This window comes from Ctenopharyngodon idella, chromosome 3 (genome assembly GCF_019924925.1).
Source record: "Ctenopharyngodon idella isolate HZGC_01 chromosome 3, HZGC01, whole genome shotgun sequence".
NCBI classification, from domain to species: Eukaryota; Metazoa; Chordata; class Actinopteri; order Cypriniformes; family Xenocyprididae; genus Ctenopharyngodon; species Ctenopharyngodon idella.
In genome coordinates this window covers 9,704,212-9,728,774 of record NC_067222.1, presented here as the reverse complement: position 1 = coordinate 9,728,774, position 24,563 = coordinate 9,704,212, and the positions used below count along the sequence as shown (strand labels likewise).

The 24,563-nt window shown below is 37.2% G+C and overlaps 2 protein-coding genes across 3 annotated transcripts in view; both read right to left on the bottom strand.

The window, feature by feature from the left end:
- LOC127509906 (GTPase IMAP family member 8-like) overlaps window positions 1-7,563 on the bottom strand; it is a 42,906-nt gene extending 35,343 nt beyond the window's left edge. For both annotated transcript variants that reach the window (XM_051889235.1, XM_051889236.1), the window contains exon 1: window positions 7,398-7,563. The gene's annotated coding sequence lies outside the window, so the exon portion shown is untranslated. The remainder of the gene's footprint in view (window positions 1-7,397) is intronic.
- A 1,521-nt stretch (window positions 7,564-9,084) lies between these two features.
- LOC127509990 (GTPase IMAP family member 9-like) lies at window positions 9,085-11,732 on the bottom strand. Its single transcript, XM_051889433.1, has 2 exons — window positions 10,860-11,732; window positions 9,085-10,708 (listed from the first exon to the last, which is right to left on the bottom strand). The coding sequence occupies exons 1-2, from the start codon at window positions 10,963-10,965 to the stop codon at window positions 9,858-9,860; spliced, it is 957 nt and encodes a 318-aa protein (XP_051745393.1). The 5' UTR covers window positions 10,966-11,732; the 3' UTR covers window positions 9,085-9,857.
- Between the last annotated feature and the right edge of the window lie 12,831 nt (window positions 11,733-24,563).

Here is a 24,563-nt window from a genome sequence, read left to right as displayed (position 1 = left end):
CTATGGTCACATACCGTGACACATATATCCAAACATATTTTTTTTTTTTTTTTTTTTTTTTCAAATAATTAATTCAAATAAATTTTAAAATAGACAGAAGCAATTAATATTTTGTCAGAACCTCTAGTAAATTACATGTTATTTTGTTTAGCTGTCATTCAGAATCGTGATCTTAGTTTGAAACAGATTCTTTAACACTTACATTATTTAATCTTCATATAAAATATAAGAAAGATCTGTTAACATTTTATTTTGCTTTGTTTAAAAAAAAAAAAAATGTTTACCTTAATTAAAAATGCATTGATTTTTTTTTTTTTTTTTTTTACTAAACTTTTCAATAATTATAGACACCGATCAATATGAAACATTATATTGTGATAATTTTTTTTTTTAGCTGTATTGCCCAGCCCTAGTTTATTTATATAGAAAACATATGCCTTTGGCAGACGCTGTAATTCAAATCGACTATCCAAAGCTGCTGTATACATTTTATTAGTTCATGCATTCCCCAGGAATCAAACCTATGACCTAATATTGTTTGACCCAGGAATCAAACCTATGACCTAATATTGTTTGACAACACAAGGTGGCAGGAGGACAGAATTGGAGATACAACACGTGAACTAGAGGTAGACTGATTAATCGGGCACACCATCTAGTGGACTGCTGTTTTCAAGCACACAAGTCACTCACACATGCGCTGTTGTACACAACGGGGTGTCTGAACCTTCAACCAGCTGTAGTTTAGGCTACAGGTAGGCACGGGTACCAAAACCTGGTAACAAGCCCAGTGGCTAAATTACTAACCTGCATAGAGTACCTCAGGGATGACGTGTTTTTGTAGGACCAACCGGAAGTTAGCGGCGCACGGGTTCCCTCGATCGAAAGTCTATGCATTTTTCCCATAGACTTTTGGAAAATTGCAAAAAATAAGCTCTGTGTTTCACAAAGGGTTATGACACTTACACGTTTTGTCTATAAAGATACCCATTTTAGCCCACCAGCAAAGAGTTACCTTGCCACAGTGTATAGTTGTCATTTTCCTTATGTAAGTATTTTTCTAGATGTTATCCATGTTTTATGTCTCAATGACATGCAACCAAATAAAGGATTTCAAGAACAAAAAAAAAAAAAGGTATTCACTTCCTTCCCGTTACATAAGGCTGTCAACTTCCTACCCCTACTTCCAGGAAGCATAGCGAAGGCAAACCCTCCCAAAGAAAAGTAATTTTCATGTTAATATTAAGAATTTTTTGTTGACGTATATATATCTACATAATCATGAGGGTCTCTAGAATCATCCAAACAAAACAAATCTTACAAGAGATCTAAAGTTTTTTGTATACAAACCCTATTCCAAAAAAGTTGGGACACTGTACAAATTGTGAATAAAAAAGGAATGCAATCATGTGGAAGTTTCAAATTTCAATATTTTATTCAGAATACAACATAGATGACATATCAAATGTTTAAACTGAGAAAATGTATCATTTTAAAGGAAAAATAAGTTGATTTTAAATTTCATGGCATCAACACATCTCAAAAAAGTTGGGACAAGGCTATGTTTACCACTGTGTGGCATCCCCTCTTCTTTTTATAACAGTCTGCAAACGTCTGGGGACTGAGGAGACAAGTTGCTCAAGTTTAGGAATAGGAATGTTGTCCCATTCTTGTCTAATACAGGCTTCTAGTTGCTCAACTGTCTTAGGTCTTCTTTGTCGCATCTTCCTCTTTATGATGCACGAAATGTTTTCTATGGGTGAAAGATCTGGACTGCAGGCTGGCCATTTCAGTACCCGGATCCTTCTTCTACGCAGCCATGATGTTGTAATTGATGCAGTATGTGGTCTGGCATTGTCATGTTGGAAAATGCAAGGTCTTCCCTGAAAGAGACGACGTCTGGATGGGAGCATATGTTGTTCTAGAACTTGGATATACCTTTCAGCATTGATGGTGCTTTTCCAGATGTGTAAGCTGCCCATGCCACACGCACTCATGCAACCCCATACCATCAGAGATGCAGGCTTCTGAACTGAGCGCTGATGGGTTGTCCTTGTCCTCTTTAGTCCGGATGACATGGCGTCCCAGTTTTCCAAAAAGAACTTCAAATTTTGATTCGTCTGACCACAGAACAGTTTTCCACTTTGCCACAGTCCATTTTAAATGAGCCTTGGCCCAGAGAAAATGCCTGCGCTTCTGGATCATGTTAGATATGGCTTCTTTTTTGACCTATAGAGTTTTAGCCAGCAATGGCGAATGGCACGGTGGATTGTGTTCACCGACAATGTTTTCTGGAAGTATCCCTGAGCCCATGTTGTGATTTCCGTTACAGTAGCATTCCTGTATGTGATGCAGTGCCGTCTAAGGGCCCGAAGATCACGGGCATCCAGTATGGTTTTCCGGCCTTGACCCTTACGCACAGAGATTGTTCCAGATTCTCTGAATCTTTGGATGATATTATGCACTGTAGATGATGATAACTTCAAACTCTTTGCAATTTTTCTCGGAGAAACTCCTTTCTGATATTGCTCCACTATTTTTCGCCGCAGCATTGGGGGAATTGGTGATCCTCTGCCCATCTTGACTTCTGAGAGACACTGCCACTCTGAGAGGCTCTTTTTATACCCAATCATGTTGCCAATTGACGTAATAAGTTGCAAATTGGTCCTCCAACTGTTCCTTATATGTACATTTAACTTTTCTGGCCTCTTATTGCTACCTGTCCCAACTTTTTTGGAATGTGTAGCTCTCATGAAATCCAAAATGAGCCAATATTTGGCATGACATTTCAAAATGTCTCACTTTCAACATTTGATATGTTATCTATATTCTATTGTGAATAAAATATAAGTTTATGAGATTTGTAAATTATTGCATTCCTTTTTTATTCACAATTTGTACAGTGTCCCAACTTTTTGGGAATCGGGTTTGTACTTAGTCAAAAGTCCAAGCGGCAACTATAGTTGTTATTTGTTAATTTACTTATTTTTTAATTAATTTATTTTTTGTTTGTTTGTTATATGTGACCCTGGACTACAAAACCAGTCATAAGGGTCAATTTTTTGAAATTGAGATTTATACATTGTCATGATCACCGTCAGTTCCTGTCAGTTCCCGGACTACAGTTCCCATAATCCTCACAGCCAGTCACATGCACACTCCACACCAATCACCCGTTGCCACATACACCTGTAGCCTATTATCTGGACTATTTAAGACTCACTCACACACCACCTCATTGCGAAGTCTTGGTTCACCCTGTGTTCAATTCTGAGCGGTTTCCTGTGTTTATTGTCTGCCTGTTATCGATCCTGTCTGGTTACCTGTTTATGATTCCCTGCTGCCTGCCTTTGGACTGTTTATTGTTATCTGGACTGTGAACGTTTTCTGCCTGCCCTGATCTACTGCCTGTATCCTGACCACGATTCTGCCTGTCCCTTGCTGTTCCTGTTTGCTCCTGTCTGACCCTGCCTGTATGACCACGCTCTTATTTAATAAAGCTCGCAAATGGATCTCTGCCTGAGTCCTGCTTCGTTACATACATCATCTGAAAGGTGAATATATATATATATTTTATATATATATATATATATATATATAAGCTTTCCATTGATGTATGGTTTGTTAGGATAGAACATTTGGCCAAGATACAACTACTTGAAAATCTGGAATCTGAAGGTGCAAAAAAAAATCGAAATATTAAGAAAATTGCCTTAAAGTTGACCAAATGAAGTCCTTATCAATGTATATCCACTCACAAAAATAATTTTTTATATATTTACAGTAGAAAATTTACAAAATATCTTCATTGAACTTGATCTTTACTTAATGCCAAAAATAATTAGGATATTAAAGAAAAAAAAAAAATCAATAATTTTGACTCATACAATGTATTGTTGGCTATTGCTACAAATATACCCGTGCAACTTATGACTGGTTTTGTGGTCCAGGGTCACATATAGGAGTAATTTTTTCTAATAAACAATGTAATTTAACATTTTGATTCACAATGCTCTGTACATTTTTCTTCATTCTATTTATTTTTATTTATTTATTTTCATTTAACTTTTTGATACACTCTGTGATCTGCGCTGTGTATGAATACTTATCCACTTTTTTATGAGAAATGCTGTCCAAATGTCCTGTTTGTCATGATGACATCTAAAGTCCCCGCCAAAGGAAGTAATCCCTTTTCGCAATTTGTTAGCAACCGCCGTTTTTTAAGACACAATAAAGGTTTAAAAAATCACAAGCAGGTTATAACTGGTGTGTTTTATGTCAAAGATGTTCCTTCACAAAGATATTATGATTCCCTTGCAAAACCTGTTGTGAGCTCAGACAAACATTTGCAGTTTAATGTCCCGCTGGCTGGCAGTAGTGTTTCAGGCTCCATACGTTAATAATGCACACAAATAATGCGTGGCTCATAGAGTTTGAACATAGTGTTTAACTCAAGGAGTTCAGTAAAGTTGGCAATATCAGAACTTCCCAGATCAACAACTCGAGAGCTAAACTTGTTAAAACACAAATGACAGCTATTTACAATCATAGTAACACAGACAATGAGCTACAACAACCCAATTTTCCCTCAAACAACCTTTATAATATAAATTGGTCATGAGCAGGCCGGTGGTGAGACAAGTCCGAAGGGACCGTCTGAAAAGTGCAAAATCTTAAAAGCGTTACTACAAAAGTGAAGTTATTGATTTTGTTTCATAATAAATAATCAGACTTGTCTCTCCGTCGCTGCCACATTTTAGGAAAATTGGGTTGTTGTAGCTTGTTGTCTAGGTTACTAAATAGCTGCATTTGTGTTTTAACAACGTTTAGCTTAATGATCCAGGAAGTTCGAATCTATGATATTGCCAACTTTACTGAACTCCTTGAGTTGAGCACTGACTGCATTTCTTTATATGTGAGTCCAACAAGTTCAAACTCTATGAGCCGCGCATTATTTGTGTGCATTATTAACGTACAGAGCTGACTGAAACACTACTGCCAGCCAGCGGGATATCAAACAGCAAGTGTTTGTCTGAGCTCACAACAGGTTTTGCAAGGGAAACGCAAATATTGTGAGGGAACATAAAAGATTTGAAAAAAAGAAAAAAATTCCTCCCATCCCAAATTTTTTCCACCACCATGTCCTTTTAGGGGCTCCATATGTTTCTGTACATTACCAGAGAATTTCTCTCCATCTGAGGCTGTGTGTGAGACGGAGCAACTCACACTCCGCAGCAGTGCCTTGTTCACACACAGCTTCAGCTAACGATGGCAGGGGGAACTTTTCAAAAACATAATAACATTGTAGCCTACTGCAATTGATGCTGACCATGCTTATCATAAGTGTAACAAGTCTAGGGTTGCACCGATCCATCTTTTTTGCTTCCGATACCGATTCCGATACCTGGGATTCAGTATCGGCCGACACCGATCCGATATTCAAGTAATAATAAAAAAAAGTTAAATTAAATTGCTAAATTGCTAAATTACCTAATAAACTGTAGGCCTATGCCTCACTGTGTGGAAGAAACTGGGATCATTCTTTTGTGCAAGGCATCAAGCTTGACTTAAACATTACTTTCCTAACTTTGTAAAACAAAATAACAGACAGAAATGTAGTGAATTATTTATTAAATAATTGTGCATCAGAGCAACAACTGTAAATAAACCAATAGCTTCACTAGCTTGGTAGACATTCAAAATAAACAGGAGATCAGCTGACTCCTTCATCCATGACTCATGGCTTGTTTTTCATGAATGTTTGAGTCATACATGATGACAAACTAAATATATTTATATATAAATATAGGCTATACTATAAAATTAAATTAAGATGCATTTTTTTTTAAATTATAGCAGATTTTTTTTTTAATGAGGCAGCAACGTATGATAGATAGGACAGAACAAAAAAATGCTATTAACAATCTTTCATTGCACAAAAGTATTATAATATTAACGGCTCCCATACAGAGCAGCATTGAAGCATCATGGAGTCACAGCGCGCAGCGGCAGTGCTCTGTATTGAAAAGCTCAAAGCACAAAGTGAAGATATATTGATGCGTATTGTATTACCGGTATCTTTGTCTACAGATGAAGTATATTAATAGAAACATTGAATCATCTTGGAGAGAGTTTCATTGTGTTGACTGTCGTAACCGAACGCAACACGCAGTTTGAATGCTGAATGGAGAATGACTGACAGCCGCAGCGGAGGGAGGAATATACGTGAACTTTAATTTAAGGACTTAAATATTTATCTGTACCTCAAATTAAATTATGGAATGGCTTCAGAACACTTGGAATATAGTGCACAGAAACTTTATGATGCTTTTTAATGTTTTTGTGCTTTTTGTGGAGCTTAACAATAGCACAGAATATCCATCCGGCCGATACCCGATCCGGCAAAAATGGCAGTATCGGAGCCGATACCCGATCTGAGTATCAGATTGGTGCATCCCTAAACAAGTCATTTGCATGTAAAAGTAGAAACACATACATAAACATGTACTTCATGCAGCTCCAGGGGGTTAATGAAGACCTTCTGAAGTGAAGCGATGCATTTGTGTAAAAAAAAAAAAAAAAAATATATATATATATATATCCATATTTAACAAGTTATGAAGTAAAATCGTTTCTCTTGAGAAGGCCTTTATTAACCTTCTGGAGCCATGTGGAGCACACGTTTATGATGTATGGATGTGGATGGAGACACTTTCTTCAGCTCATACTCATGGGTCCCGTTCACTGCCGTTGTAAAGCTCAGAAGCGACAGGATTTTTATTAATATTTCTGTGATTAAGTTCATCAGAAAGAAGAAAGTCATATACACCTAGGATGGCTTGAGGGTGAGTAAAGCTTGGGCTAATTTCCATTTCAAAGTGAACTAATCCTTTAAAATCAAACAGTTAGCTTATTTCATAGTCTAGCTTGTCATCGTTTTAACAAATGCTTTCATTTGTCACACTTCTGACTTGGCCAGAACAGAAATTTTAATATGAATATACAAGGTCTAAGATCCCAAGCAAATGAACACTAATCACCATCACAGTGACTTCAAAATAACTACAGTAATAAACAATATAATTACAGTGGCATGATTAAAGACAGCATTATAATGTGATGTGAATTCACAGTAAAAAAAAAAAATAGGCCTAAAAAAATAATAATCACAACTATTTATTAAGATGTCCTTTTTAAGAAATTGTATACCCATTTCTACGGCTGTGAGATATCACGACTTTAGATTAACGATGAACGATTAAAATGTCTCCACGATCTGCTTTTGAAGTTTCTGGAAACAGTATAGTTACTTAGGCTACTGCAACAAGTCATTAGTCTTATTTTGGACGTTTGGCCGCCATAAACATCAAAAGTATTTGAAAAAAAAAAAAACTTACCTTACAAGAAAGAGAACCCTCTAGACAAGTTTCAGATTTAAAGTGAGCTTCGATTTGTACGAACTGTAAAATGGCGAAAGCATTGCAAGCATTTCTTCTTCCTCCACTAAAAAGATTACTTATTGGACTAGATGGATGAAGTCACGGGAATCACGGGGAATGGTGTGAACCAATGACAGGGCACTTGCGAAAGTGAAAGTAAACTCTGAGAAAAAGAAAAATAACACAACGAAGTAGCTACGTAACACTGTTAATTACACTTTTCTCTGCTTCTTCAATCATGTTTTTTCTTCTGTTCTTCAAAAGTAAAAGTACTATTAAATGTAAAAATAATATTGTCTAATATTATAAAAAAACATGCTTTTTTCAATATTATTTTATGTTTGTGTTCATGTAAATACTCACCAACAATGAGTGTATTTGACCATTTAGGCAACCGAAGACCAAGGCTAATAATTGTCCGTGTTCCACTCGGAGCGTTCGCACAGAAACATCGTGTCAGAAGCGGATTCAGTTCTTTTTCAAGGCTTTGAATTTCCTTTTTTATATCAACCACGTCCCGCTCTTTACTTTTTCATTCATTCATGTTTCTTTATTTATAACGCCAACAGTCGTGCCCACTGAAAGCTGCGCGGATTATCATACAGATATAAATACGACACATTTTAGGACATAAGGTCTATGCGGCAAAAGAGAAAGTAACCGGTGCATTGTTTCGAAATGTCTCTTGGTACAGCAAAGAACCAGTTTAAATAAAAGGATATGTTTCAGTACAGTCACTATTTTACATACTTTTAAATTTTCGCTGCTGTTCAAAAAATCTTTTATTTTGCCGTTTCCACAAACAAGCTGCGTAGCCGTTTGAATCTGAGCGCAGCAGGAGCTCTATAGGTCTCGCGAGCCATAGGCTCCCGACCACTGCTTTAGGGGCTCCGTAGTTATGTCCAATTCTTAATGGTCTCATGACTGTTTCTTCTTTTCCTCCCTTATACTTCACAGTATTGTCTTTATTTTGAATGGTAGACTATATTAATGCATGCACCAACAATGCATTTAAGAATTTAAAACAATAAAATATGGAGAGCGGAGAAGCAGTAATGCTGACTTGCAACAGGCTAATGTTATAGATGAGTGATGTATAATAACAATAGTACTAATACACAGGGATGCAAATGGGTAAGGGGAAAAAGGTGAGAATATTGCATGGGCCGGGGGCATGCTCCGCATGGAATTTTTCTTTTTTAAAGATATTTGCTTTACATGCTCATATGTAGTTACTAAGGATTTTATTTATTTATTTACATTTACATTTACATTTATGCATTTGACAGACGCTTTTATCCAAAGCGACTTACATTGCATTATACTATACATTTGTATCTGAGTATGTGCAATCCCTGGGATCGAACCCAACTCATTTATTATTACCTTATGGCCTTGTTTCACAGACAGGGCTTAGCCTAAGCCAGGATTAGGCCGTAGTTTAATTAGGACATTTAAAGGATTAGTTCACTTTCAAATAAAATTTTCCTGATAATTTACTCACTCCCTTGTCATCCAAGATGTTCATGTCTTTCTTTCTTCAGTCAAAAAGAAATGAAGGTTTTTGATGAAAACATTCCAGGATTATTCTCCTTATAGTGGACTTCAATGACAATCATTTGTTTATATAAAGCATATACATTTATTTATTTATTTTTAGAAAATGACAGATCGTTTCTCTAGATAAGACCCTTATTCCTCATCTGGTATCGTTTAAAGCCCTTTGAAGCTGCACTGAAACTGTCATTTTGACCTTCAACCGTTTGGAAGCCATTGAAGTCCACTATAAGGAGAAAAATCCTGGAATGTTTTCATCAAAAACCTTCATTTCTTTTCGACTGAAGAAAGAAAGACATGAACATCTTGGATGACATGGGGGTGAGTAAATTATCAGAAATTTTTTATTTGAAAGTAGACTAATCCTTTAAGTAGCTTTTATAAACATTCACTTGAAAAACACATTACTGGTGAGCATCTTGAGACAAAACAATGGCTCTGACATATTTTAGGATCTGTCAGTACAAGTTTCTTTCAGTTTAGTCTAGGACTAGCTTAAGCCTTGTTTGTGAAACCAGGGGAAAATGTCCAAAACTGTAATTTTTCATGAAAAGAAAAATAAATAAAAAAAAATAAAAAAAATTGTTGCAACATTTTACCAAAGTCAAGATTGAATACATTTGGTCAAAATCAAACTGTTTGCCCTCTCTCTCTTCGTTGTTCCCACATCTCAGACCTCAAATATATAAAATATTACCCTTTATAGACATAGTTTTTAAAGTAAAGAGTAAAGGAAACACTATACAGTACTTTTTGAAACAACAAGTTACCCTTGTAAGTTCACAAGTAATGAGATATACCGTACAAATTTTTACAAGTAATATTATACACTATAAACCTGAAAATATAACTGAAATGTGATTAAAATTTGACTTTGATGCCTTTTAACTTGGTAAGGATCTTTATCAGTTTATTCTCATTAGTATAAGTACGTTCTGCCTCCAGTCTAAACTCTCTGAGCTTTGCTTCATAATAACGTTTGTACTCATTCAGTCTCTCCTCCAGTTTCTGCTTCTCTTCAGCAAATCTGGCCTCTAGTTCTCTTTCTTTGTCTTGTAATTTCTTCTCATATTCTCGTCTCAGTTGATCTTCTTTAGTTTTCAGCATGATCTCCACATCCTGGTAAGAGTCACTGGTGTAAAATCCACCTCCATTAGCAGAAACCATGGCATCTACTTTCTCCAGAAGCTCCACAACCTGATTACGATCCTCCATGTCTTTATTATTGAAGACGTGATATCTTCCTCCACAGCGACTCAGGATTTCTTTCAGGTCCTCGCCGGCATCACTGATGTGTTTCTCAATAGTGCAGGTCAGTTCATCACCGTGAGTGAAGAGGATGATTGTGTGTTTATCTGCTTCTTCTCCAAATATGGCTCTGATCTTCTCCACTGAATGCCTCTCTTCTTCAGTGAAAGGATCCAGCTGAATGACCAGGAGGATGGCGTGTGGTCCAGGTGCTGTCATGTTTATACATTTACTGATCTCATGTTTCAGAATATCCTCCTCTGAAATATCTGTGTCAAACATACCGGGTGTATCTACCACTGTAATTTCTCTTCCAGCCACCCTTTCTGTCTCTTTCCAGCACTCTTTGGTTACAGATGAAGCACTTTTGGCATCTCTGAAGACTCTTCCGCCCAGAATTGTGTTTCCAGAGGAGCTTTTACCTGCTCCTGTTTTCCCCACAAGCACCATCCTTCTTAAAGACACTGAACAAGAGTGAGAGGATAAGATAATGTGCATACAAATTAAACAGATTACAGATTACAAACAGATCAATGTACTGTAATGTATATTAATTTAAAGTCATCAAGCAAACAAATGCAAATATTGTGAACATGTGTACATGTTTATACTCACAATTTGGAATTTCTAAATCAATGCTTCCCCTTCTACCTACAAAAATGAGTAGACATTCAGGTAATACTAGATTTTTGGGTAACACTTTAGAATACTTTTCTGTCATTAATGAATAACTACACAGAAACAAATGAGTAATGCACACAGCAAATCCCCATTGTTAAATTAACACCCCTCAGGGTGTCCACACTACAGGGTGTTAAATGTAACACTGAAGCAGATTCATGATTCACAATTGAAACACCTTTGGGATGAATTAGAGCGGAGACTGTGAGCCAGACCTTCTCGCCAACATCGCTGCCTGACCTCACAAATGTGCTTCTAGAAGAATGGTCAAAAATTCACATAAACACACTCCTAAACCTTGTGGAAAGCCTTCCCAGAAGATTTGAAGCTGTTATAGCTGCAAAGGGTGGGCCAACTCCATATTAAACCCTACGGATTAAGAATGGGATGTCATTAAAGTTCATGTGCACATAAAGGCAGGCGTCCCAAAACTTTTGGCAATATAGTGTGTATTATATTCAATTATAATTTTTCATTTCTTCTATAGCTTCTATAATCCGTGTTTGAATAAATCTGTCATGTTGACAGCCACTATTTAAATATTAATATTTCAAAAACGAATTGGAGTAAAAATCATTTTAAAGTTAGTAGGCCTATTATAACTTCTCCTAAACAATCCTAAAGTGTGCTTTAAGTTTGTATACAAATCAATTCATTTTAACCTTCAATATTAGTAGTACCAACTGATTCCCATACAGCATTAGTTGAGAGATTATTTTTTTTTGTTCTCGACCAAATTTGCCATGTACTGTACAGGACAGCAAATAGATATACAATAGATAGTAGAAATACATGAGCAATATCACATGAGTAGCCGTGCGATGTGGCAGTATATCAGCACGGCTATGATTCGTCCGTAGGTAATCACAGCGTGCTGATATACAGCCATATCGCACGGCTACGAGTCTTTAAAACCCTCTTTTGTGCAGCACTACTTCTTTCCGCCAAGGATTCAAGTTGACAGTTGGACCAAGCCTCCGGTACTAATTCTAAAACATCACTTTAGAGCTAGTAACGAAGGAATGTTGAGTCCCTCTATTGAAACTCATTACATTTTGTAGCTACAGTATTAAGAAAGAGAGAGAGAGAGAGAGAGAGAGAGAGAGATCGCCTGAGCGTGCATTACCTGTGTCTGAAATAACATTCATTCTTTAGGTCGATGTCCATAATATTATATCCATTATAAAAGTCCGTTTGAATGTACGCTGAGGAAAGCGATCTTTGTAACTTATTTGTCATTTTTACTTTCACTCAATCCATATTACGCACTATTTATTGAACATCAAAAAACAAAACAAAAAACAAAACAAAACAATAGCCATTATAAATGACAGTAGGAAGTACAAAAGCACTAGTGTTCCCGTGACAGGTTGTCAAATGTGCTGTGGATAATTACCAAATGCCAAAAAATAAATAAATAAAATAAAAGCTACACAATTAAGAAAATATTGTCGGTGTTCAGGCAGAAACAGGCTCATATATCTATATTTCCTCATTTTTGTTTTTTAAAAAACAATGCTATTGGTCACCCTTTATGCCTGTATGTGGGTTTTAAATATTTAATGAATGAAAAGGATTTTAAAGAGCTTGTGACAAAATCTAGTAGCCTAATTGGATCCTCAAACTAGCCTATCAGTCAAACCTCATAAATCCTCTGTCGTGAATAAAGTATGGCACGCAGTTTGGAGATCTCTGCTTCTTTGCAAAGCAAAAGGTAAATAAAGAGCTGATGTATGGGAAAAAAATGTAAAGCGTTTTCTTTACTCAAGAAACACACACACACACATTTTATATATATATATATATATATATATATATATATATATATATATATACATACATATATATATATATATATATACATATATATATATATATATATATATATATATATATATATATATATATATATAAAGGCTAATGTTTTATGTTTTTGAAGAGACGATTTATCATATTACACAATATATTCGTTGTTTTGAAAATGTCAGTGCTTAACATTGAATCTTCATTACCGTTTCGAAATAATCCATTAAACGAGTTGGATTTGAGCACTAATATTTTCAGTTCAATTGGTCTGCGCGTTGTCTCAAGGCCCCGCCCACAACAGGGGAAATATCATGAATATTCACATATACTCCACCCACTGGAACAGGTTTTCACAGGAACCGCATATTACACAACACCGGCCGTTGACGGCCTGGAGCTCGCATCTCCGAAAACGTCTTAACAAATTATAAAATAGGCGCTATGATTAAATATAACCCCATAATCCCTTACAACGAACCCTACATGCACAACTGGAATTTAAACCTGCAGTATCTACTGCTAGTTAGTGAAGTATTAAAGAACTATATACAGATTTAAGATTAAAATAATATCAGATTTGTCTTATTTTTGTGAATAAACAAAAATAATAATAAGAAATTTATTTTTGCTATTGCTAAATAAATGTTCACTGATGTCTTCCAAAGATTTCTGAATTTTTGCGCATTTTTTTTTTCTCTGTATATTGTCGATATGGCATCTAGTGAATACACGAAGTTTCATCATGCCAGCATATATTAAACCATGTGTGAAACAGTTGTGGCCCGCGCTCCCTTACTCCAAATTCACTAACATTACAACGAGATTAACAAATGCGTACAAAGGTGTTGTGAATTAGGTGGAGACTTTTCGTGAGACGTTCTCCTGTGAGTACAAATACGAAATAATCTACGCAATTATTAGTGAATGAGACCCATTGTGCAGTTCAAGTTCGTTGATTCTTTTCCGTCGTAAAAATCATTAGCTCGTTCAATGTTGTCGAAGCAGGCAGATTAAACGTTTTAAGAATAATAAGTGTCCCCATTTAGTTTAACAGGCCAAGCCGTCCAAGCAATAATAATAATAATATAATAATAAAGCTCATTTGTGAAACAGGCTACATATGTTATCCTTTTAAAAAATCGGTAGGTTTTCTTTTTACTAAATGTGTTGTTTTTCGTAGGTTATTACTTCCTGTTTCCATATTTCCATTTTAATAAACTACATCCAACTAATGAAACATATAATTAGATGCTCGGTTGACTAAGTAGGATTAGATTCTGATGGATAATCAATCAACATGCTAGTGCACATATGATAACTCATATCTTACCTGAACTGTCCGCCATTTTATCACCAACCCTTGAAGGTTTCTTAAACGAAAGTGAAAATTTGCCTGACAAAACGACCACGTATGCAACTCACTTGCGTCTCCTGTGCTTTAAAACGCATACAGTAGCACATTGAGCATAATAAGTATAAATAAGGTAAATCAAAAGCAAATATCTGTACTTTCAGTAATAAGAACAGTGGAAAAGTTGGGATAATGTGACAAGGGATATAGGATTGTAACATTAACAATATACAAATGATTTAATTCATAATCGCACTTCATTTACATCCATCATTAAACAGACACACACACACACACACACACACACACACACACAGAGACACACACAGGTTTGTTTTACTGTCTTAGTGAGGACATTCCATAGACGTAATGGTTTTTATACTGTACAAACTGTATTTTCTATTCCCCTACACTACCCCTACCCCTAAACCTACCCATCACAGAAAACTGTCTGCATTTTTACATTTTTAATAAAACAGTATGTTTTTAAAGCTGTTTTAAATATGAGGACTCATGAAATGTCCTCATAAAATTTCGAAAACTTGGTGGGGCAACATAATATGATTTATGATTCATATGTTTATGTTTGGTCTAACATATATGAATGGCTTAAAATTACAATTAATTTGATTTCTTTATTTTCTAAAAATTTTGGGAAAATGTTCTATTCATGACTGTGTCTTAAAACAAAGCCATTGTTTTCTGTTTTTCAGAAAGAATTTTGGATTTACTCTAAATCTTTAATAAGAATGTTAAAATTTAAAAGTGGAAGAAGACCACTTGGTTCATTGAAGAAATTTAAACCATTAGAAGACCTGGTTGTATTTTTTTCTTCCTTTTTTGTGTTTTAACAGACAAGTAACATGCATTCAACTAACTGGCTGTAGACTATAAGGTGCATTTCAAGTGTTAATCTACAGATTTTACAAAAAGTGTCTGTTGACTGTCAATGTTTTTGCAACACAACAGGTTATTAACCAATTGTCAACTAACTTTCTGTAGATTGAGTCACCATCTTCTAAGCTGTCTACCAACAACTCAAAATCAATCTGAGAGTTGAAAGTTAACAGTCATGACAGTTCTGTATATAATCTTAAATTTACCATCTATTGATACTCTGTTGATAATCAACTAAAGATTAGTTGCTTATCTGTTGCTTGTCAAAAAACCTACTGTTTACGATCAGTAGACTATTATTAGACATTCTCCACTAAGCATTAGTAGATATCTTTTAGGACTATCTAATAAAGTGAAAAACAGTTGATATCAGCAGAAAGTCATTAACCTATCAAGAGATTACATACAGTTTTCCATTAATTATATGTAACATATTTACCATTTAAAGTGAGAAAAGTTTTGCATACCTGACTGAAGTAGAACAAACACTAGACGCAGCACATCAGAAAGAAAACACTTTTATTATATAAAATAAATAAATACAAATACAAATACAACCCACTGACAAACAAATTTAACATTTCAAAATGAGAAAACTCTCAGTATTTGAAAAAAATGTTGCACTGCCCTAGTGCAAGATCAAATGTTATAAAGTGAGAAAAAAAAAAAAAAAAAAAAAAACCTTGAATTTAGTTAACAAGAACAACTTATTTAAAACTTTTGTTAACATTCTGTTGCCCACATTGTCTTTCTTGACAAACAGGATGAGATGTTTGTTGTTTTTCATTTCAGTGATTTTTTTTTTTTTTTTTTTCTGGCAGAGTTGTGCTAGTTGCAAAATTGTATTTACCCATTAACTGTTCTAGGACACTTTTGTCTACTATGTAAATCTCTGCAATTGCTGCCGTGTCTTTCACAGCATTTCTTGAAACACAAGCGTTCTTGACAGCTGCTGTCATCCTGAAACCTCTTTGCACAAATCTGAGGACACGCTGATATCTTTTCACTACATCTGCAATTGAGGCAACTGAAAAAAAGAAAAAAAATCACCAAGGACTGTTGTGCTGTGTCTTGTATGGTGTCTCAGTCGCAGAGTGAGCCACATGTTTACCACGTTTTCTCTTTAAAAGGGAGGCTACAACTTGAATGAATGTATGTGGCTTATTATTTGATTTAGAACATTTAAAAGATTCTTGATGATTATTGCAATAAAAAACTGAGGTAAATACTGTTAAGCAAAACAGAAAAAATGGCTGGCCGCACACTGAATCCAAAAAAGATTGAAGTCTAGGAAAATACAAAATTTATTAAGTCAATTGCATGGTACAATAAAGTGCAAAGTGCAAGTGAGTTAAAAACAGAGGAGCATGAGCAGACGTTTCAGCAGATTGCTATCCTCAGTGCTCAATATGCAACAAACAATCACCCTCTTTCTAGAAAGACAAGCCATTCAAAGCCATCAGCTTAATCCAGTTGTCACAATCATCAGTTAACACCAATAACAATCAATTATCACAAGTGTCACTGCAACAGAGTCTAGAAAATAACAAACATAGCACAAACTGTATGAAATATACATTCAAAGTAATGAAAATAACAATAATAATGTTACAGGAAATAATTACAGAAAACAAGAGTTCAAGTTCAAGTTCTTCATTCATGCCATCAGGAAATAAAGATTTAAGTTAAAAAATCCAAAAGGCCTCCCTTTGCAACAATTTCTTGTCTCTGTCTCTGCCTCTTCTATGAGGTAAGATCCTCTCAATGCCCAGGAACTTCATGTCAGAGAAAAAATGTTTAGCAAGATTGAAGTGACGATAGATGGGAGATGTATCATCCCATCTACGAATTGAACTTGCATGTTCAATCATTCTAGTGTGTAAAGCATGTGTGGTTTTACCAACATATAACAGAGAACATGGACAACTGATAATATAAATCACATATGTACTCTTGCAAGTTATCAATTGTTTGATCTTATATGTGTTTTGTGTACAAGGATGTACAAATGATTGACCTTTGACATATTTTGTGCAAGAAGTACACCTGTAGCATGGAAAATTACCCTGGGCGTCAACTAGGGTGGTCGGAGAAGAGACAGGAGTGTCTGCATGAACAAGCTTATCCCTCAGACTAGAACTCCTAGAAGAGACAAAGAGTGGTGGATCATTAAATACATTCAATAACTCAGGATCACTTTGAATGATGTGCCAGTGACTCTTAATAATCCTCCTGATATCATTACTCAACGGACTAAACGTGGACTTGAAAACGCATGAATAGCTTTTCTTGCTTTTATTTGCGATCAAGTTACTTCTTCCTGTTCTTGTAAACTGCGCACCTTCTCAAGTGCAGTATCAAGCCACTTATTGGGATATCCATGTGATTTAAAATCTGTATATAGATTCTGGGCTTTAACATCAAAATCCTCCTTCCTAGAGCAGATACGATGAAGTCTTAAAAATTGAATATAGGGTAACCCACGTCTTAAAGGAGTTGGATGGGCACTTGTAGCATGAAGCTAAGGTTCTTTACTGTATCTTTACTATAAAGAGAAGAGACAATTTGTTTGTCAACAATTGATATACAAGTATATACATAAGAAAATGACATTTGTAATTCCAACATTATGTGTGAACTTAATCGAAGGTCTTAAACAATTCATATATAAAACAAATGCTTCAAAATCATCAGAACCTTTGTAAACAACAAAACAATCATCAATGTATCTCTTAAACAGAATGATATTGTCAAAAAAAGGATTGTTATTAAAGACATATCTATCCTCCAAAAAGAAAATGTTTAAGGGCCGGTAGGCCTTCATGATGTGGAATATTGGTATATAGTTGTTACAGACTCAGTCACTTTCTGTTTGTTGTCATGTCACATGATCTCCTTTGTTCTGTTTTCCCGCCATCATCAGTCACCATGGACACTAACTTGATTGTCACAGCTGTTTGTCATTTTGGTTAGTTGCTCCATGTATTTAAGTTCCTGTTTCTCCTATGTTCATTGTCTGGTCTCGTTTTTCATGAGTTGTGTTGTGTGCCTTCCTGTACCTGTTGGATTTATCTAGTAAAGACTTATCTTATCTCTTATCTCCTATCTCCTTCGTCGTGTGTTTCCTGCGCAAGCAACCCGTAACAGAAGACCGGACCTAACAAAAGTGATTGTAAGCGTCTCGCTTATAGAAGTTTTTTTTTTCTCTCAGTTTCTTGTTCAGTGTTTTGTTTTCCTTTTTGTTACCACCCTGTTGGCACTATGGACATTGCACCAGTTTTACTAATGTGCCTTGAACAGGGAACTCGCTCCCTCGAGGAACACTTAACAGATTATTTGTTCCTAGCTCCTCTCACCACCTTCCCGGATGACATCCTGTGTTCGTTCCTGATCGCCAGACTCAACAGCTCTACAAGAGCACAGTTATCCGGGAGGGGCTGCAGCGCCTGTTGGAGCGACCGAGCCGAACAACGCAATGGAGCCTGAGCAACACGAGTCTGACCAGGTGTGCGAGCCGGCTGCTACATCCACCGCTGTGGGAGTTCTAGTGGACATTGAGGGCATGGAAGTGAGCCCTACCCACCCTCCCGCCACTGAGAGTGAGTTTTTGGATGCTGCATGGGACCTATGTCATTTTGGAGATACTGAACCCTTTGATCTATTAGCGGAATCTGTTCATCATGTCCCCACCCATCCTCCCTCTCCCACCACCACTCCAAAATGACTTTGAGACTGTTTTATTTCATGTTGATATCTGTTCTACCCTTCAAGACCCTCTTCAGTCCCCAACCAGTTCTGCTACCCTGTCTTCGCTGTCTCCCATCAGCCCCTCTGTTCCACCTCTGCCTCCTCTCAGTGGCGCGGTTACAACGTTGGACTGCTGGGAGTCATCTCCTCCAGGGCTTCGGGAGTCCATGGCTCTGCCTCCAACCTCTGCATGCTCCACTCCACTTCGACCCGACGTTCTGACTCCCACGCCTGCTCTCCTTCCACCCTCGGTGTCAGCAGTGACCATCGGACCTTCGGCTTCGCTGGACTCCCTCGGTACGTCGGCTCCGCTTCGGTCAGACTCCACTCAACCTATGCCACGGACTTTGGCATAGGGCTAGCTCCGCCCTCCCTCAGGCTCCACCTCCACCCTCGGTCGCTCCAGCTCAACCTCAGCCCTCCAGATCCCTGCTTCCACCTCGGGGGGTCGTCGCTGCGGCTCCGTCGTGGTCGTCGAGGTCATCAGTGTCCTGTCACAGCATCGGCTCTCTGGCTACGCGGTGGGCTCCACATCCCACGTTGACATCGCCTCCTGCCATCACCATGACGTCATCCAGCTGTCTTCCACCATGGCTCCTCCCTCCAGCGACGCCGCCGTGGAGCGCAGCCCTGGTTGTGCACTGGGGTACCATCAGCCCATCCCCTGTTCAAGGCCATCCACCAGACTTCACCACCTCCTGCACCACCCTGGACTCCTTTATTCTGCCTCCTCCCAGGGAGCCATCTGCCTCCTGAACCACCTCCTACATCGTCATCTACATCCCATCTTCATCTTCCCCTCACTCTACGGCGCGAGGACGCGCCTTTCCGGGAGGGGGCGTGATGTTACAGACTCAGTCACCTTCAGTTTGTTATCATGTCACATGATCTCCTCTGTTCTGTTTTCCCGCCATCATCAGTCACCATGGACACTAACTTGATTGTCACAGCTGTTTGTCATTTTGGTTAGTTGCTCCATGTATTTGAGTTCCTGTTTCTCCTATGTTCATTGTCCAGTCTTGTTTTTCATGAGTTGTGTGCCTTCCTGTACCTGTTGGATTTATCTAGTAAAGACTTATCTTATCTCCTATCTTTGTCGTGTGTTTCCTGCGCAAGCAACCCGTAACAATAGTGAAGTCACATCCATAGTTGCCAGTATAACATCCTGCTCAACATTTTGAATAGTTGATAGACATTGGAGGAAATCTGCTGTATCTCTCAGATAACGAGGAAGAGATGTGACTAACAGTTTCAGAACAAAATCAACAAAATTTGAGTGGTTCAGTAAGACAGTGGTGGATTGATCAAGCTTTTATGTACCTTGGGTAGAATGTACAACACTGGCCTACTTGGAGAACGATTAAACAAGTATTACATATCTTTATCAGAGATCAATATATGAGCATGTGCTTTCTGGAGGAACATCTCAATCTCCCTCTGAAACTGGGCCATTGGATCTGATGGTAAGACTTGATAATAGGAGGTATTTTCTAATTGACAAAGGGCCTCCTGAATATAGAGCGCTTGAGGAAGGATCACCAATCCACCTCCTTTTATCTGCAGGTTTGATTACGATATCTGTATTTCAAAACATTTTATCAAGAGCCTCTTTTTCAGAAAGTGTCAAATTAGATTTTTTGTTCTGAGATGACTGATCAAATAAATTAGTCCCATCCCTTTCCACTAGCCTACAATATGTATCAATAGAGGAATTAGATACAGATGGACAAAAGGTACTAGTAGGTTTGAATTTAGCTCGGACATTATACACATGTGAGTTTTTTTGGTCTACTGGAGCATTTTTATAGAAGCATTTAAGTCTTAGTGTACGCATGTACGCCATGTGGCCATATGTCATGTATTTGATCATTTTTGCTTAAAAACTCAGTCCTGTTACTTTCAGTCCTGTTACTCATATGAAAAATAACAGGAGTGAGTTAAGAGTAACAAGAGTGAGTAGAGTGCTCTGTTTTGTTGATTTAATAGTGTGAATATTAGTTGATATATAATACTATTCACCTGTATCATGAGTTTTACAGTTGGAATTACTTAAATTGTAGATTTTTAGGATTATTTTTACAGTATGAATGCCATACATTGCAGGGAGCCAGTCCACCACAACATGACTTAATCTTTTTGTCTTTCTCTTATCTTTTGTAGAAGATGGAGAGAACCTAATTCGCAGGTGCAAGAAACACACACCCATGGCATGTTGCAAGGAAAGGAGTGAAACATACCCGCAACCCATTTTCCCCCTTTTTTGTCTTTCCTTCCCTCCCTCTCCCCCCTCTCTCTTGTCCTCTCTCTCCTTGTTTCTCTTTCCACCTCCTTCACTGTGATGTACTACTATCACATAGAACATCCCTCCAACACAGAAATCTCACTCACACACATGCACACACAGCCATGTACACACTCTCTTTCTCACACACATGCACACACATATGGACACTTAGTCCTGTTACCCAGTGTTCATTCCTGGTACAAAGTGCTCATTCCTGTTACTAAATTTATTTTTCTAGAAAAATAAAGTTAAACCACTGTTTTTATCAGTTTTGTTTGATCCATCATTTACACAATTGTTAAATAAATTATTTAAAAATATATAAACTTGAGGCTTTTGTCTCCTTTTAAATGAGAAAATTGTTTTGCGTTTTTTATTAAAATACACCTTGCCTTAATATAAAGTGATTTTTTGTCACAAATATCAGTTATTTGAACACATAACCAACCATTTCTTCAAAATAAACACTTTCTTGAGGTGAACAAATTAATTTACTGACATGCTTTTAAACATGCTTTTTAAATGGCACATGAGTTTTGGTAACAGGACTGAGAAAACATGCATCCATCTTCTGTGTTGAAACCTTGTAAAAATTAAATAAAGTTGCCTGAGATTGGCCAATACACATTTTGAATAGTTAAATGTGTGTAGTATTAGATTCAGTGTTGAAAAAAGATAAAAAAAAAATAAAGTTTAATTTTGAAGAGTTACAACAAGCAAATGTCACCCATTCGGTGGAATGGCCCTTATATTGTGGAGTCGCTACACCAAGTAAGTTTTACTAGACTTAAATGGAACAAATACATGATTTCTTACTGAGAGAAGCTGAATAATGAATACAAGGTGTGCTGCTTTAGATGAATGGTTTGATTCCACAATTGGTAAAATAAAACATATATAAGACAATACAACATTTATGGTAGGAGCCATACAATTGACTGGTGACTTAATTTAAAAAACTGTTCTATTGCGCTTCTGATTTGGCAGTGAAATTCGCCGATTTTGGGTGCGTAAGATGTGAAGGATTCTATGGGCCAGTTAGTATTTTCACCCCATGATGGCGGCCGTGCTACCGGAGCGCCATCTAGTGGCTGTTACCCAAAAAGTATCAAAGTGTCGCCTCTTGAGTTCTATAATCTTTGCTGTTAACAAGAATAACACAAGACGTGTCTTGAGGCTTTCACACAGGACGCGGTCTGTGCTGCGCTCACTGCTGGGTTCAGCACAGCCCTTCAGATACAAAGCAATCTGCGCTATGCTGGCCAGAGTGTTCCACCTTTCAGTCAGCAGCAAAGTATATGTCCCGTGCTTGTAAGAAAAAGAAAGAGAGCAGCTCTTGACAGTATCTGTCGTGTCTCCATGACACAGCTTTTCTCCCGATGTACGACCAGCAAATTTGTATAGTAGCTATTTACACAGTAAATGTACACAGTAAATAGCTGTTCATCCATTTTGCTTTCCGATTGTATGGATGCCCCGTTGCTATTGGTCGCGCGGGTAATCATCACAGAACACGGCTAATTGAAGTACTTTGAACTTTGACCGCGGCGTGCGCGCAAGCTGTGCTCCGCTGCATATGCGCTTTGGTCAACGCAGCAACAAACCGTCCTCGCGCGGTGCAAGGCATTGAAATAAATGGGTTTCATAGCGCAGCGCATATCACGTCCTGTGTGAAAGGGCCTTCACTTGTAGCTTATTGTTTTGAATGGGAGAAATTGCAACGTGCAACATGGCGGAATAAGTCCCGCCTTCTAAATAAGAGCCAATCACCGACTGGTAAAGTCATTGCGTCACTGCAGTGGCCGTTAGAAGCTCCGGTTTCTATAGAAACAGTCAGACTCGCGCCTCCGAAAAGAGGCACAAGACGTGCATTTAGGACTGCGCTTGATCCAGCCTCAAAAATATCGTATTTTTGTCATGATTCGAGCGTTTAGAACAATATTTATGAGACAGTTGTTGTCTGATTTTTATTGGTGATTACAAATATGAAATTTAATCGAAAGCTTGGAAAACAGCTTTGAAGAATTTGATGTTTCCCCATTCAAAGGGATAGGAGCCTGACCAGAGATTGTATATAATGGGGAGATAAAAGGGTCTGTATCTCTTACCATTGGAGAAAGCGTAACGGCTAACTTAATCACGTGGGCCACCTCTCAGCCTATCGTGTAATGGCAGTGACATCAGTCGCAACATTCCCTAGTCTGCCTTCTCTTAAAAAAAAAATCAATTTTTATCAAGTGTGCTGTTGAGGCTCACGTAACCTCTTGAGGAGAATTCAAAACAAATGAGCTCTGCTCACACAAAGAAACTCAGTTATCATGTTGCAATAAAAATTCAATATGTGGGGTTTTTATAGCTTGGTATTTACGACATATAATAAAGTTAAGCATCACACGACCGAAAGTGCTGAATTCCTGAATATCACCTCGATTGAAATTGACACTAATTTCATACAACAGTTTAATAAACAAGTAGTTAACATTAATCATTTACGTTTTATGTGCAATATTGCCTGTTTTTTGTTTTATTGTAGCAGTGAAAATAGTTCAGCGCATCTCGCAGCTACGCTCAGCCGTTTTGAATGATTCTGCGTTTTGAACGATCGGTTGAGTGAAGATTCAATGGCCCAATCATAAACAACTGCTTCATTCTTGTTTCAGCCTTCTGAATAAATGACTCAGTAGCTGTGTCCCAATTCAGGGGCTACGCACTTCGAAGTGCATGAAAGGGGTGGGGTTTTGGAGTGGAGGGTTGCCAGGTCTGCTCAACAAAACCATCCCAAAAGTAGCGTAATCACAACACAAGCGTAAAAGTATCCCAATCCCAGACGTGGCAACAATGAGCCGAGCGTAGTTACATGGCTAGCGGCTGTGTGACAGACAGCTGACAGTTGACGTTTATGAGTGCATTTTAAAGTTTTATGACTTTATTGGGTTGTGACATGCTTCACAACGGGACACTGGACCAAAATATGTATGGTTAAACTATGTAATGTTAGTTTTATGTAACAGGGTTAGCAAATACCAACCTATTTATATATATATATATATATATATATATATATATATATATATATATATATATATATATATATATATATCTCCAATAGGGGCAGTGAACCCACTTAAGGTATTCAACTAAATGAATATGTAGGCAGTGGTGCAGTACATGGTCTCTTTATTTATTGTTTAAAAAAAGAAAGGAACTATTCCTAAACAAAATCAACAAATCAAAATAAAACAAAACCAGAAACAAAACATACAAACAAAATAACAACAATGAGGGGGCCAAATTGGCTCAATTAGACAAGTCTTAGGCCGAAAATAACTGCCTCAGCTATTTCTAGTACAACCATGAAAACTTGTAACACATCCACACGTGTGCTGTAATATACAACCTTCAAACAAATCAACCAATAGTGTTATCACTGCATCACACCACACCCTGATAGCTGGAATATTGTCTTGCCAGTTACAAGGCCCCTCAAATAAACAAGGAAACAGAAATCAAGTATATAATGTTCACACAACAAAATCACTCATATGAGAAAAAC